The sequence below is a fragment of the Pollachius pollachius genome (assembly GCF_949987615.1).
Source record: "Pollachius pollachius genome assembly, chromosome: 15".
NCBI classification, from domain to species: Eukaryota; Metazoa; Chordata; class Actinopteri; order Gadiformes; family Gadidae; genus Pollachius; species Pollachius pollachius.
Genome location: NC_136948.1, coordinates 19,058,543 through 19,074,004, shown reverse-complemented (window position 1 = coordinate 19,074,004; position 15,462 = coordinate 19,058,543). Strand labels below are relative to the sequence as shown.

The 15,462-nt window shown below is 51.1% G+C and overlaps 1 protein-coding gene across 2 annotated transcripts in view; it reads left to right on the top strand.

The window, feature by feature from the left end:
- The window catches only part of dicer1 (dicer 1, ribonuclease type III), a 38,486-nt gene that overhangs the window by 12,017 nt on the left and 11,007 nt on the right, over positions 1–15,462 (top strand). For both annotated transcript variants that reach the window (XM_079752653.1, XM_079752652.1), the window contains exons 11-23: positions 942–1,184; positions 1,454–1,608; positions 1,721–1,853; positions 1,934–2,009; positions 2,099–2,238; positions 2,474–2,656; positions 5,805–6,018; positions 6,434–6,587; positions 6,851–7,033; positions 11,877–11,982; positions 12,364–12,539; positions 13,541–14,321; positions 14,764–14,916. In XM_079752653.1, the coding sequence (XP_079608779.1) occupies positions 942–1,184; positions 1,454–1,608; positions 1,721–1,853; positions 1,934–2,009; positions 2,099–2,238; positions 2,474–2,656; positions 5,805–6,018; positions 6,434–6,587; positions 6,851–7,033; positions 11,877–11,982; positions 12,364–12,539; positions 13,541–14,321; positions 14,764–14,916 (2,697 nt within the window). The remainder of the gene's footprint in view (positions 1–941; positions 1,185–1,453; positions 1,609–1,720; positions 1,854–1,933; positions 2,010–2,098; positions 2,239–2,473; positions 2,657–5,804; positions 6,019–6,433; positions 6,588–6,850; positions 7,034–11,876; positions 11,983–12,363; positions 12,540–13,540; positions 14,322–14,763; positions 14,917–15,462) is intronic.

The following is a 15,462-nucleotide window of genomic DNA, read 5'->3' as shown; positions in this document are numbered from 1 at the left end:
CACTCTTACTCATTTTTATTTAAGCATGGCATAATCAGCCCTTTTGACAGTGGGAAAAACAAAGTTGTAGCTTATAACAGAATTAATGGTTTTGTTCGATTTAGGTATGGCAGTGCACCAGTACAGAACCAACTAGTCTAGTAAATAGAGATTGACCATGCTGGTGCCATGACAACCTAATGTTAAAATCACAGTAGTCTGAAGTTCCTTTACCTTACTCTGAATGACCTGGGGAAATAGGCTCAGTACAAAATACAAATCAAAAAGTTTCTGACAATATAATGCGTTTGCTAGACTGCCAGATTGCAATTGTGATTTATTATGTGGATGCAAGGTTTGTGCATTCAGTGCCAGTAAAAATGTCTTTATCAAAGTTCTCCCCAAACAATTTTGTAGTGGCGCTGTCATTTTGTAACACTTTGTTACACTTGTTAGAACACATATTTGTATTGGAATAACGCTAAGACACCATTTCTGCTGTTTTGAAGAGGTTGGTGGCTTTTCACTGGGTTACGGCAGAGCTTCAACGTGAAGTGGGGCCCACAGCAGACCAGAGGCAGGGAGCGTTTTGTAGTAGAATGATGATAAACATCGGAAGATGGGAATTTAGCTCTTGTTCTGTTAATATGAGTGGTGATAACGAAGGATTAGAGCAGTTCTGAATCATTTAGGTGGGGGGAGGGGTGCGTGGCGTAGTAGCGTGAAGAGTTTAATCGTGAGCCAAGAGATATCGAGGAACTGGCATTATTTTGAGTGAATTACGTTTTTTCAAGTGGGTCATTTAAAATGAATGTCGACAGATAGATGTGTACGGTTGTTAGTAAGAAACAGCCTGTTTATACTGCGAAACTTCTGATTATCTGCCACACACGTTTTCACTCATCAGAGAGGACCAGCACAATGCACAATCAATTTGAACAAATCTTCGACCGATTTTGCAGGTTCTTCGGAAGTTCCGGGCCCACGAGACCAACCTGCTCATCGCCACCAGCATCGTGGAGGAGGGCGTGGACATCCCCAAGTGCAACCTGGTGGTGCGCTTCGACCTGCCCATGGAGTACAGGTCCTACGTCCAGTCCAAGGGCCGGGCCCGCGCACCCGTCTCCAACTACATCATGTTAGCCGACAGCGAGCGCACCAAGACCTTCCAGGAGGACCTCAAGACCTACAAGGCCATAGAGAAGGTATCCGCCTCCCATGGGTCACCTGGGCTTGTGTTTTTGGTTTTGGCTTAAACGTATTTTGATTGGTTTAAAGCATGTTCTGTGAGCATATGTTGTGCATCCATACTTCTTCATTTCTAACCATGATTTGCACCAGCCTCGAGTTTAAATTCTGCAGAAACATTTTGATATTGCAAATTCATTTGTGGCTCTGGCACTTTCCGATACACCAGACAGACGTCGACCGCTGAACGGTAAGCCTCACCGCTGCTCTGTGCCTCCCCACCCAGATCCTGAGGAACAAGTGCTCCAAGTCCGCAGAGCTGATGGAGTTTGAGGCTGAGCATGTGCAGGACGACGACGACATCCTCCCGCCGTACGTGCTCCGCTCCGAGGACGGCGGGCCCAGGGTCACCATCAACACGGCCATCGGCCACATCAACAGGTATGCTCACGGATCTGGTAAACGGGTTTCAACATCAGAAGACTGTTTCTAAGAATGTTTTAAGTTCAATTTAAGAACGATTGGAATTATTATTTTTCTCGCCGTCCTCTAGGTATTGCGCTCGGCTTCCCAGCGACCCATTCACCCATTTAGCCCCCAAATGTAAGAACTATGAGATGAAAGATGGCCGCCACCAGTCCACACTCTTCCTGCCCATCAACTCCCCACTGCGGGCTCCTGTCAAGGTAATCACCTTCGAGCCTTTGAGCCTTTCTTCTGACGCACGTACGAGGAGCCGTCCATAACGCGTCTCGTGTGATTCCAGGGTCCCATAATGAGCTGCGCCAGACTCGCCGAGAAAGGGGTGGCCCTGCTGTGCTGTGAGAAGCTTCATAGGATCGGTACGCCCTGCCTGATATTTTGGGGTATGATGTTGAAGTCTCTGCGTGTGTTCAAAGGGTTTCAACCAGCGCTTCTGCCCGGGTTTCAGGGGAGCTGGACGACCACCTGATGCCGGTGGGGAAGGAGACGGTGAAGTACGAGGAGGAGCTGGACCTCCACGACGAGGAGGAGACCAGCGTCCCGGGCCGGCCCGGCTCCACCAAGCGCAGACAGTGCTACCCCAAAGCCGTAAGTCCCGCCTCCCGTCTATATACTGGGACAGTTTGTTATTAAATTGTAAATATCCTGTTACTGCAAGGGTAGCGAACAAGAAGTGTGATGAACGTATGATATTGTCATAACCTGTAATTAATCCAGCAAAAAATGATTAATGTTTATATAATCTTCATTATTATATCTAATCTTCAAAGACCATGAAAGGGATCGTTGAACTTCCCACCCCACCGTCTCTCCACCCCGCCAGATCCCCGAGTGTCTGCGGGACAGCTACGCCCTGATGGAGGAGCAGTCCTACTACCTGTACGTCATCGGCATGGTGCTGACCACGCCCCTCCCCGACGAGCTCAACTTCCGGCGCAGGAAGCTGTACCCCCCCGAGGACACCACGCGCTGCTTCGGCGTCCTCACCGCCAAGCCCATCCCGCGGGTACGTCCCCTCTCGTGCTTATGAACCTTCCCGCCACCCGGGATGCAGAGGTAGCATGTTCTATGTATTGCGTTGGTCATGCATAGAATAGCACTGGGAATGTGTTCTTTTTAAACTTGCATTTTTATTGAGTTTACAAAAAGTATTTTAAAGAAAAGCTCAAAAACATTATTCCAAAAAGAAAAAAATACAAAACGATGAACAAAAATTGAAGAAGGATTTAATAGTTGTCTGTTGGTATCTAAATTTCCAATCCAAAAACTTTCGGATTGGGCATTCATTTCTACTGTGTCATGGCTGTTATAAATGTTAAATTTTTCACAGAACTTTTCAAAAGTGTTCTCTTTGACCCTCAAAGTGTCATATATTCCATCCCAAAAATGTCTTGTCAGCCACTGTTCCTGCTTGGGCGAATGGGATTGTTTTCGCAAAATAGATTTGATGGATCGGAGTGACAAGCAGGGTCTAGAATTTGGAATGGAGAAAACGATGGCTTTTTGACGTCTAATTATTTAAACCCAGACTCTTTTTACCTGCCAAATGTGGCAGGTAGGGCTGTGGGATATGGGAAAAAATGAATATCCCGATACATTTTCTGCATTTCACGATATACGATATATATCTCGATATTTTGAAATCTCCTTTAAAGTACCCCATGAAATTGCACTTTTACCCTTTAATGTTTTCACTACAATCCCTGCAGACTACATACCAGACTTAACTTCCCAGGTGGTTTCCATCAAAACATTTTATATTTTAATTTTTATAGTTAGTGATTAATCACAATTGAGTTGAAATAATAATTTTTTTATTCAAACAAAGCACAAACTGCAAAAACAATCTAGAGAGAGAGAGAGAGACTTATAAACCTCAAGGCTGAATCATCTCAAAATATTTTACACAAATAACTCATTTAGGCAGCAGTTTTTTTATATGTAGGCCGTTGCAATAAATTAAACTAAAATATTATAAACTTATTTTGATACAATGTGTTCGATATTTTTGAGCCCATTGAATTAATTAAGGAATTGTAGGTGTGCTGCCCTCTACCCCCAGCGCCTTGCCGGGGTCGACAGATAACTCCACGCCCTCCTCTCGATATCCAAAAAACTGCCAGTTCACTGGTCCCTTATTAGTTATTTTAGGAACCAGCAGTTTGTCTGCTTCCATGTTTCACTTGTTGATTGAATTGGCTTAGGATACACTGTATGCTACACTAAGCTGGCCGGCGCTGTAAACCGTAAGAAACTTGAAAATTAGTTCCCTCCCTTCCGCACCTAGATGTCGCGTGGGATTGGTTGGTGAGTGTGTGACGCAAGTGTTTTTTTTACCCCTCACTCACGTTACTGCATGAGGGAGAGGGAGAAAGCCACCGGAGAATGTTTCAAACACGAAACCAAGGGAAGTCTCGGCAGCCGCTTGAAAAAACAGATGACCGTGAAATACTCGATACTTACGAAATAATAATTTTATGTATCTCAAACAGCTATTTCGGAGATATATTGAGTATATTCGATATATCGCACAGCCCTAGTGGCAGGTGTCCAGTTTGGAACCCGATTGATGCGATCGCCGATAGTCGATACTATCGGCGGGGGGGGGGGGGGAGGGGTCGCTGATTTATCACATTATAAAATTGCCATTTTATTTTTCAAGGATGGTCTTCCCCTTGGACCAGCGTGAGCCTCCGCTGATTTAAGTTTCGATACGTTGGTGCCGGCGGTGCTGTCATGATGACACAGTCGCTGTGCCTCAATAGTGAAACCTGGGGGGGGGGTGAGGTTGTGTGGTCGTCGTCAATATCACCATTTCATGTAACGCCGGATGCAACTACTCCTTTCTACTACTTTCAGTTGGTTTCATTGAAGCCGTCTGGTCAACCTCTGACAATTCAACACATCGTAACCAATTCATTTTTCAACCGTTTCCCTTCGTTCAAACCAATGAACAAAGCTACGCACTTGTATCTTCAGTAATATCTAAACGAAATTTCGATAGCTTTTATACTTTTTTCAGAATCACAGTTTTAGTTTCTTACCGGCATAGTTTTCAGATGCTCTCATTGATTTCCTTTGACGCCAGAGCGTGAGGACGTTCATGCACACACACACACAATAGCTCCGCCACATAGCCGCGTTTATGGACACTTCTGATCCGATTAGAAGTGGAAGAACAGCTCAATCTGAATAAAAAAATATCATAGATACGCCTCAATCAGAATACAATTCTCTGATCGGAATAGAATTTCATGTCCCAGTAACTTATCAACCCCAGCGTGTCCGGTTGCTAAGCGACGTCAACGTCTTTGGCGGACTATTTCTCTGCTGATCAACACTACCAATGGTAATTGTAAAAAGACACATCGTGTGAAGATATTGTTTTGTTTTGGCAAGGAGCCGTGTTATAAGCGGGAAATGTATAATATAATGTATCCCTTATCATATAAGTCCAGACCAACATAATGGTTGTGCGTGAGACATACAGACGTACGCTTACTACTTTTGTAAATGCCATATATTGGGATTGCATGATAGGAATAGATCTATTCCGTTTAGAAATCTAATCGAATCAGAAGTGTCCATGTTAACGCGGCTTACAAACACACGCAATGGCTCCACCATTGTCTTAACACACGCACACGCGCGCACATAGATGAGTGATCATCAGCGAGATGCAGCGGAGTGTGATGTCATTTCGCCGTGCGAGCAGACCGGTAGGTTTCGAGCCCCTCCCCTCTCATCTCCTCTCCTCTCGTAGCAGTGAGGGAATACGTCAGGTCAGCGCTACAGTTACGCTAACTTCAATTACAATTTGTGGGGCTTTTTAAGCTGTAAAATTAGCCACCAAACCACACCCAGCACACCACAGCGCTGTTTTTCTGGCAATAAAAAAAACAATCACAAAAAAAAACAACGCATTTTTCATCGGCAACTTGAGACGATCGACGATGGAATCCATCTATCGTCGATGGTCGATAGAATCGACCATCGGCCCATCCCTATCCCAATGCTTTTAAAACACTCGCAGTCATTTGGCGTAGCGGTTACAGCTTTGGTGTCTTCCAACTCGAGGGCTGTTTCATCCCCCATACCAGTTCTTCAACGCTGCAGTGACCCACAGTCAACAACTTCCCCTTTCCGCCCTCTAGATCCCCCACTTCCCGGTGTACACGCGCTCGGGGGAGGTCACCATCTCCATCGAGCTGCAGAAGTCGGGCTTCACGCTCACACCGCCGCAGCTGGAGCTGATCACGCGTCTTCACCAGTACGTCTTCTCCCACATCCTGCGCCTGGAGAAGCCCGCCCTGGAGTTCAAGCCCACGCTGGCCGACTCAGCCTACTGCGTGCTGCCGCTCAACGTCGGTGAGGCTGGACAGACCACTAGGATCAGGGAGGAGGGGGGGGGCCGGACAGACCTCTATGGACGGGGAAGAGGGGGGGGGCTGACAGACCACTAGGATCTAAGGTCGGGGAGGGGGAAGGGTGGGACAGACCACTAGGATCTAGGGTCAGAGAGGAGGGGGGGCCGGACAGACCTCTAGGGACGGGGACGGGGGGGGGGGGACGGGACAGACCACTAGGGTCGGGGGACGACAGACCACTAGGGTCGGGGGGGGGGGGGACAGACCACTAGGATCTAGGGTGGGGGGGACAGACCACTAGGGTCGGAGGCGGGGGGGGGCGGGCATACCTCTAGGGTCGGGAGAGAGAAGGCATATGTTGATGTTTGCTGTTCTGACTCGTTCTGATTTTTCTCTGTCTTTTCCCGTCCTCCAAGTCGGGGACTCGGGCACGCTGGATCTGGACTTTGAGTTCATGGAGGACATCGAGAAGTCGGAGGCCCGCGTGGGCATCCCCACCACCCAGTACACCAAGCAGAACCCCTTCACCTTCAAGCTGGAGGACTACCAGGACGCCGTCATCATCCCCCGGTAGGGCTCCACACCCACGCTCCTGGACGGCGGGCAGTCATCGCCATTCTTGTTCTTTTTTTCTTGCACATTTCCTTTATTTGCACTTTATTGAGCTTGACCTGTACTTCTCATTGGAGTCATAGAATATGTGCATATCGAAAAATAGCTAACAACAAGTGTCTTTGTATGTCTAATGTCTATTGCATTGACATCCCTGTTATAGCGGCCACTGGTAGACACGTTCAATGGGACTCACTCCCTCTCTCTCCCCCCCCCACCAGCTATCGTAACTTCGACCAGCCGCACCGCTTCTACGTGGCGGACGTGTACACGGACCTGACGCCCCTCAGCAAGTTCCCGTCGCCTGAGTACGAGACGTTCGCCGAGTACTACAAGACCAAGTACAACCTGGACCTGTCCAACCTCAACCAGCCGCTGCTGGACGTGGACCACACCTCCTCCAGGTGACCCGAGCGGGGCATGCTTTCGTGGGGAGGAGTAGAAGTGTTGTTGAACGAGGAGGGATATATTCTAGTTGTTTTTGTCTGAAGAGGAATACAGTCATTGTTATTTATGGGCTGTAGTGGACATTATGGAAACAATTCCCCATACTGTGTGTTACATTTATTTCCCTTGATATATATTCCCTTATTATCCTTGTTTTGCTTATCATCAGTCGTGCGTTCTGCACGACATGTTATTGTGTTCCAATATAAGGGACGCTGTCTCTTTAAGGAAGCGGACCTGTTTTGGTTGTGATGACAACGGCGTGGTTTGTTTATTCCGGTTTGGAGAGCAACAATAAATGACACGCCGTTGCGTTGTCAACGTGAGAAATCGCTTCTTTCATCAAATCACGATTTCCACACTGGTGACCCCGACGTTTGTCTGCTGGACGCATTCCAGTGACACACCGAACAACTATGTCGACGAATGCTGTTTCATTGAAACTCCCGGAGTTCTGGGAGTCGTCGGCTTCTGCTTGGTTCGCGCAGACTGAGGCACAGTTCGCGTTGCGTGAAATTACCGCGGACACCACCAAATACTACTATGTAGTGTCGGCCCTCGGCAGTTCAACAGCAACAAGAGTGGTTAGTCTCCTGAAACATCCCCCTGCAGAGAATAAGTATACAGCACTCAAGGCTCACCTGCTGAAGACTTTTGAACTTTCTGATGCTGAGAGGGCTAGCCGGCTATTTTCTCTGCAAGGCTTGGGCGACAGCAAACCGTCTGAACTTATGGACAGGATGTTGGATCTGCTTGGAGAGCACAGGCCTGATTTCCTCTTCGTCCAGCTCTTCCTGCGTCAACTCCCGTCTCAGGTACGGGCTGCTTTGGCCAACACTGCCATCACTGATTGCCGCGCGCTGGCAGAGGAGGCTGACAGGTTTTTTCTGGCTGTTCAACACCCTGGCATGACTGCTGCTGCGCTCCATCCTGCGTACGCCATTGCAACCAACTCGGCCCAAGTCCCTCACACCGCCGCCCCGCTCCCTGGTGACTCAGCGCTCACTGCAGTGGCTACAGTTTCGCACCGGCAACGTTCTGACACAAGCCTGTGTTTTTACCACGCTAAATTCGGCTCCAGGGCCAAGAAATGCCTACCACCTTGCAGCTTCAGGGGGACGGGAAACGCCAGGGCCGGCGCTCAGTAGTGGCTTTGAGTGTCGGCCGCACTGGCAGGCTGCTGTTCATCCAGGACACCATCTCCGGGCGCCGTTTCCTGTTTGACACCGGCGCACAGAGGAGCATTCTGCCTGCATTACCACTGGACATCCTGGCGGATGGATTTGGCCCCCCCCTGGAGGCTGCTAATGGTAGCCCCATACGCACTTATGGCACTCGACACGTTGCACTATGTTTTGGCGGTCAGCGCTTTAGCTGGGACTTTATCACAGCCAAAGTGGCTGTCCCCCTCCTGGGTGCGGACTTTCTATGCGCTTACGGGCTGCTGGTGGATGTCAAAAACCGTCGTTTGATTGACGCCACCACGTTTTCTTCATACACCTGCGCTCTCAGTGGTTTGGACTCCATCAGACTGTCTAGCGTGCTCTCGCAGGCCGACGAGTTTCATCGCCTGCTCGCAGAGTTTCCAGTGCTCACACAGCCCACCTTTTCTTCATCTAAGGCCAAGCATGGAGTGGAGCACCACATCGCCACCAATGGCCCGCCTGTCTACGCCCGGGCACGACGACTAGACCCAGCCAAGCTGGCCATTGCCAGGGCTGAGTTTGACAGCATGGAACGCCTTGGCATCATCCGCCGTTCCAGCAGCCCGTGGGCTTCGCCTCTCCACATGGTTCCAAAGCCCGCCGGCGGGTGGCGCCCCTGCGGCGATTACCGCAGGCTTAACGACGCTACAACGCCAGATCGCTATCCAGTGCCTCATATCCAGGATTTTTCAGCACACCTGGCTGGCAAAGTTCTTTTTTCGAAGGTGGACCTCGTCCGTGGATACCACCAGGTTCCTGTCCAACAGCTCGATGTGCCCAAAACAGCAGTGATCACCCCTTTTGGACTGTTTGAGTTCTTGAGGATGCCTTTCGGCCTGAAAAACGCCGCCCAGTCATTCCAGCGCCTCATGGACTCTGTACTACGTGATCTGCCTTTCCTGTTTGTGTACCTGGACGACATCCTCGTGGCCAGTACCTCCAAAACCGAACACCTGGCCCACCTGCGGTTCCTCTTCGAGCGTCTCAGCCAGCACGGCCTTATCATCAACCCAGCTAAGTGCCAGTTTGGGTTGACCACCATCGACTTCCTGGGACATCGAGTCACCAAGGGCGGGGCCGTGCCACTCCCATCTAAGGTTGACGCGATCTCGAACTTCCCACGGCCCGTCACAGTGAGGTCCCTGCAGGAGTTCCTGGGAATGGTGAACTTTTACCACCGCTTCATTCCCAGAGCTGCTGCAATCATGTGCCCCCTGCATGAGGCCTTGAGGGGGAAAATACCAAAACATCTGGTGGATTGGTCCTCGGAGAGAGACAAAGCGTTCATGGATGCAAAGGCCGCGTTGGCCAAAGCGACGATGCTGGCACACCCATCACCTGATGCGCCCATTGCCATCACAACAGACGCTTCGGACTATGCAGTGGGCGGTGTGCACGAGCAGAGGGTGGATGGTGCCTGGCAACCGCTTGCTTTCTTTAGCCGCCAGCTACGCCCGCCTGAACGCAAGTACAGCACGTTTGACCGGGAGCTGCTTGCACTTCACCTTGCCATCCGACATTTCCGTTCACTGCTAGAGGGTTGACAGTTTACAGCTTTTGTTGACCACAAACCTCTAACGTTCGCCATGGCTAAGGTGTCTGAGCCGTGGTCTGCCCGCCAACAGCGACAACTCTCTTACATCTCAGAGTTCACCACAGACGTTCAACACGTTGCAGGCAAAGCCAACCTTGTCGCAGACTGCCTCTCTCGCACCGTTGTGGGGGCCGTCCACCTGGGGCTTGACTACGCCCACATGGCAGCCGATCAGGCCACGGACCTGGATGTACAGGCACTCAAGACTGCTGCCACTGGACTGCAGTTGTCGGAGATCGCTTTTGGCAATGGCGGCACCATGCTGCTTTGTGATGTCTCCACTGGAGAGCCACGGCCCGTCGTTCCCTCGGCATGGAGACGACGTGTTTTTGACGCTGTGCACAGCCTTTCCCACCCGGGTAGGAAACCATCTCAGAGGTTGGTGGCGGCCAAGTTTGTCTGGCATGGCCTCAAGAAGGATGTGCGTGACTGGGCAGACTCTTGTGTGGAGTGTCAGCGATCAAAAATTCACCGCCACACCAAGGCTCCGCTGGCGCATTTCCCGGTGCCGGAGCGAAGATTCGACCACGTCAACGTGGATCTCGTGGGTCCTCTTCCTTCCTCCCTGGGTTTCACTTACCTCCTCACCATGGTGGATAGGACCACTCGATGGCCGGAGGCTGTCCCATTGACATCAGGGACGACTGCTGAGATGGCGCGGGCGTTCATCGGTACCTGGGTTGCCCGGTTTGGCACCCCATCTGACTTGTCTTCGGACCGGGGCTCACAGTTTACCTCTGAGCTCTGGAACGCCATTGCGGACAGCCTGGGTGTGAAACTTCACCGCACCACTGCATATCACCCCCAGGCTAACGGACTTTGCGAGCGTTTTCATCGTGCTATGAAGGCCTCTCTTCGAGCCAGCCTCAAGGACAGTGGCTGGGTTGACAGGCTCCCTTGGGTCATGCTGGGCCTGAGGACTGCCCCTAAGGAGGACCTACAGTCCTCATCAGCGGAGCTGGTGTATGGCCAGCCATTGCGGGTTCCAGGGGATTTCGTTCCTGACTCTACAATTCCCTGGTCCTCAGCCCATCAGCGGACAGTGCTTCAGGATAGGGCTAGGCTTTTCGCGCCTGTGCCTACTTCACGCCACAGCCTCCCACAATCCTACACGCCCCCACGTCTTTCGTCAGCGGAGTACGTCTTCATCCGTCATGACGCACACCGGGGGCCGCTGCAGCCTCCTTACGACGGCCCGTTCCGTGTTTTGGAGACGGGGGTAAAGCACTTTGTGGTGGACATTGGCGGTAGGGCAGAGCGCATTTCTGTGGACCGCCTTAAGCCAGCTCATCTGGATGTGGACAAGCCTGTTGGGCTTGCCCAGCCTCCAAAGCGTGGGCGCCCTCCGGTGCGGCCCAAGTCCCTGAGGGTGGAGCCTAGGTTTTCCTCACACCGCCATTCTCCCTCCCGCCCCAATGCCTCAGAGGCGCCGCCGCCGTGCGCAGGGGCCTCGACCCACGCCCAAGTGCAGAGGAGTCGTTGTGGCCGAATTGTTCGCCCTCCTCCTCGCTGACTTTGGATTGTTTTTGTTATGGTGAATTCTTGGGGGACGTATGTAGTGGACATTATGGAAACAATTCCCCATACTGTGTGTTACATTTATTTCCCTTGATATATATTCCCTTATTATCCTTGTTTTGCTTATCATCAGTCGTGCGTTCTGCACGACATGTTATTGTGTTCCAATATAAGGGACGCTGTCTCTTTAAGGAAGCGGACCTGTTTTGGTTGTGATGACAACGGCGCGGTTTGTTTATTCCGGTTTGGAGAGCAACAATAAATGACACGCCGTTGCGTTGTCAACGTGAGAAATCGCTTCTTTCATCAAATCACGATTTCCACAGGGCATCATTAAAGGTTGTTTTTTTTCTATTGCCGTTTCTGTTAATTAATGTTTAATTTATTCCCATTTATTTGCTTCTTTTTTATTGAAGTTGTGTGTTTGTGCCTGTGTGCTTTATTGCTACGGCCAGCCTGACCTGCTGTTTGTGGTGTCCTCAGGCTGAACCTGCTGACCCCGCGCCACCTGAACCAGAAGGGCAAAGCCCTGCCCCTCAGCAGTGCAGAGAAGAGGAAGGCCAAGTGGGAGAGCCTGCAGAACAAGCAGGTAAAGCCTCCACATCACGCCTACACCAAGCTCTATTCTCCAGCATGAAGTTTGTCATTCGCATTGACCGGTGCTGAACCTCCATCTTTTACTTTGGTCTGCATCTGCTGCAGGGTTGGGTTGCATGTCCTTATTGAGACGTAAAGAATAAGGTACTCTGTTTTACTCTGGCGCAGTGTTCTGTCCATCTATTCCCCTTGATTGGCACAGGAGAGGCGTTTGGCATTTGAATGACACACCGATCAGAACACACAGTGAATACTGAACGGCTGAAGCCAGGCTGGCCAGATATTGTTACTGCTGTCTGTGGCGTGTTGTGGGGGCCATTTTAAAATGGGTTATTTCTTGACCTTCTTCTTGTGCCTTGGTTGCGTTGTGCAGATCCTGGTCCCAGAGCTGTGTGCCATCCACCCCATCCCCGCGTCCCTGTGGAGGAAGGCGGTGTGTCTGCCCAGCATCCTCTACCGCCTCCACTGCCTGCTGACGGCCGAGGAGCTGAGGGCCCAGACGGCCAGCGATGCCGGCGTGGGAACCCAGAACCTTCCTCCTGACTTCAGGTCCGGCTTGCGCCGCGACACTTATTAATATAAATAACCATAATGATCATGATCGTCTGGGCCGGTTGAAGGACACGTTGGACAATTCATCCACTTATTACAAGCCATATTTGGTCTACAATTCTCTTTTGCGTTCCAGAGTCTGGCTGGGCTTATCTTCACTTTTTTTGTTGTTGCACATCCTGACACCTGGTGTCAAGCTAGTGTATTGCAATTACTGAACTTGACAAAACAGTAGTTTTGTATTACATACAATTCCTTTCAAAAGTTTGGGTTCACTTAGAAATGTCCTTATTTTTAAAGAAATGCACAGTTTTCTTTTTTGCAGATAACATTGAATGAATCAGAATTCATTCAACAGTCTAGAGTCAGACAGTTAATGTGGTAAATTACTATTCTGGAAACAGTTGATTTTTAATGAAATATCTAGGTGAACAGAGGCCCATTTCCAGCAACCATCCCTCCTGTGTCCTAATGTTACATTGTTACAGCTAATCGTTTTATAAGTCTCATTGTTGATTAGAAAACCCTTTTGCAATTATGTTAGCACAGATGAAAACATACAATTTCATGGAACATGAAATTGTCTGGGTGACCCCAAACTTTAGAACAGTAGTGTATGTTGGAGGCTACTTTAATTGTAGTGAACGTGATTAAGCAAGTACAGATTTTGTTTTTCTTCTACCGCTTATCGGCCAACAATAATGTCTAGTTTTAACAGTGTGGTGGAGCACATTGGTTTGTACTGGCCATGGGCTCAAACCCTGCTGGTCCCTTTCTGTGTTGAGGTCGTATGTTCTGCCCGTGTTCGTGTGGGTTTTGTTCCACACCAAAAGACATCCATGTTGGGAGATCTCCTTTTGGTTGTGTAGTGCTTGTGCATTGACGCGGTTGAATCTTGAACCTTAATGGATTTCCTCTGACTCATCTGAAACTGCAAGAGGCTGATATTGTGTGATCGTGACGGAGGGCTTTGGCAAATAACCATGACTTGTCCCCAGGTATCCCAACCTGGACTTTGGCTGGAAGAGGTCCATCGACAGCAAGGCCTTCATCCCCTGCCCCGAGGCGTGCAGCGAGAGCCCCTGCCCTCACCAGCTGGCCGAGGAGGAGGAGGACGACCAGCCTCCCTCAAGTCCTCCTCCCCCCCCTCTGCCCGAGCAGGGCCCCCCTGGGGCCCCCGTAGCCCCTCAGCCCGGGGACAAGGCCCCCACCGGGGTCCTCCCCACCGGGGTCCTCCCCAACGGCACCGGCCCAGCCGGTGACAACGGCCCCCACCAGGGCCCCCCGGAACAGCACCTTCAGCAGCACGGCCCCCACCAGGGCCCCCCGGAACAGCACCTTCAGCAGCACGGCCCCCTCCAGGGCCCCCCAGGACAGCACCTTCAGCAGCACGGCCCCCTCCAGGGCCCCCCAGGACAGCACCTTCAGCAGCACGGCCTGCGACCCCGGCCCGGCTCGCCGCCGCCGCCCCCCCCTACCTCAGCCCCCCAGCAGCTCTTCCCGGGACTCCCAGCCCCCCCGGCCAGCGACGACACAGCTACCTCACTCGAAGTGGACGTGGAAGAGCGCGCCGGGGCCCCGGACGCCCCCCAGGGCCTGGGGCCCAACCCGGGGCTGATCCTGCAGGCGCTCACCCTGTCCAACGCCAGCGACGGCTTCAACCTGGAGCGGCTGGAGATGCTGGGCGACTCGTTCCTGAAGCACGCCATCACCACCTACCTGTTCTGCACCTACCCCGACGCCCACGAGGGCCGCCTCTCCTACATGCGCAGCAAGAAGGTGAGGCCCCGGGGGCCCGCCCTGTCAGAGGGGTGTCCCCCGGTGGACAATACACGGCGCTGCCCCGCACGAGTCCGTATGGTCCGCGAGTGTCGCCGTCGATTGTCCAAATCACTTGGCGGAGTCCACGGCGCACTACACATACATTTATTCTGAGGTTAAGCTTGTATCACGCCCCTTTAATCTGCCTCCAGCACCGCCTGCGCACAAGCCTTCCCACAATCCTTTGCCCCACGCAATATCGTGCTAAAAACAAAGTGATTGGGGGGCGTTGCCAATCATGAGGCATTGCGTCTGATGGGGCCAGTAAAAAAAATGATTCGTTCAAGAATGCCATTATAGTTAGCATGTGGAGTCTAACTTGTATTGTTGTACTTGTTGTAAAATTCACATGGCTCTGGATTGAATGAGACTATTTTAATACACCCACTTTCTGATTCAGGTGAGCAACTGTAACCTCTACCGGCTGGGGAAGAAGAAGGGACTCCCCAGTAGGATGGTGGTGTCCATCTTCGACCCGCCGGTCAACTGGCTGCCCCCCGGCTACGTGGTCAACCAGGACCGGAGCCGCCCAGACAGCAGGGCCTCGGACGAGGTCAGTCGAGTTCCCGTTTACCGTCGCCATGTCTGCTTGGCGCCACTAGAGGGCGAGATTTCCCCTCGCTGGGGAGCTCAGATTCAGGCCAGCCTTCACCCAAATGTGACTGATTTAAAGAATAGACTAGAAAAAAGATGTGCATGCCATTTTTGTAGCACTATTTGTCTGGCCTGAAGTCCAACACTAGTAGTTGTTTTCTGCGGTATTCACAGTGGGGTGAGATGGATAATACAGTTGCAGTAAGTAGGTGTATCGTATCATTATGATCGACCCTTCACCACTTTTTAAACGTGTCCCGCATTAATCCTTGGACTCAAGCTCGAATGTTCGATTTTGAATGCAGACCCTTCTAATAAACCATAAGCGGTTATGCTCTCAGTTTACAATGTTAGTTATGGCAGGGGATTACGTATGTTTGGCAGGCAGACTTATTTTCGCTTACAAGTGACAGTAATGCATTTATGGCTGTAATATTATGACTGGGGCTGAAACATGGTTGAACCTGCCCTGCGGCACCAACGTGTGTGTGGGTGTGTGTGTGTG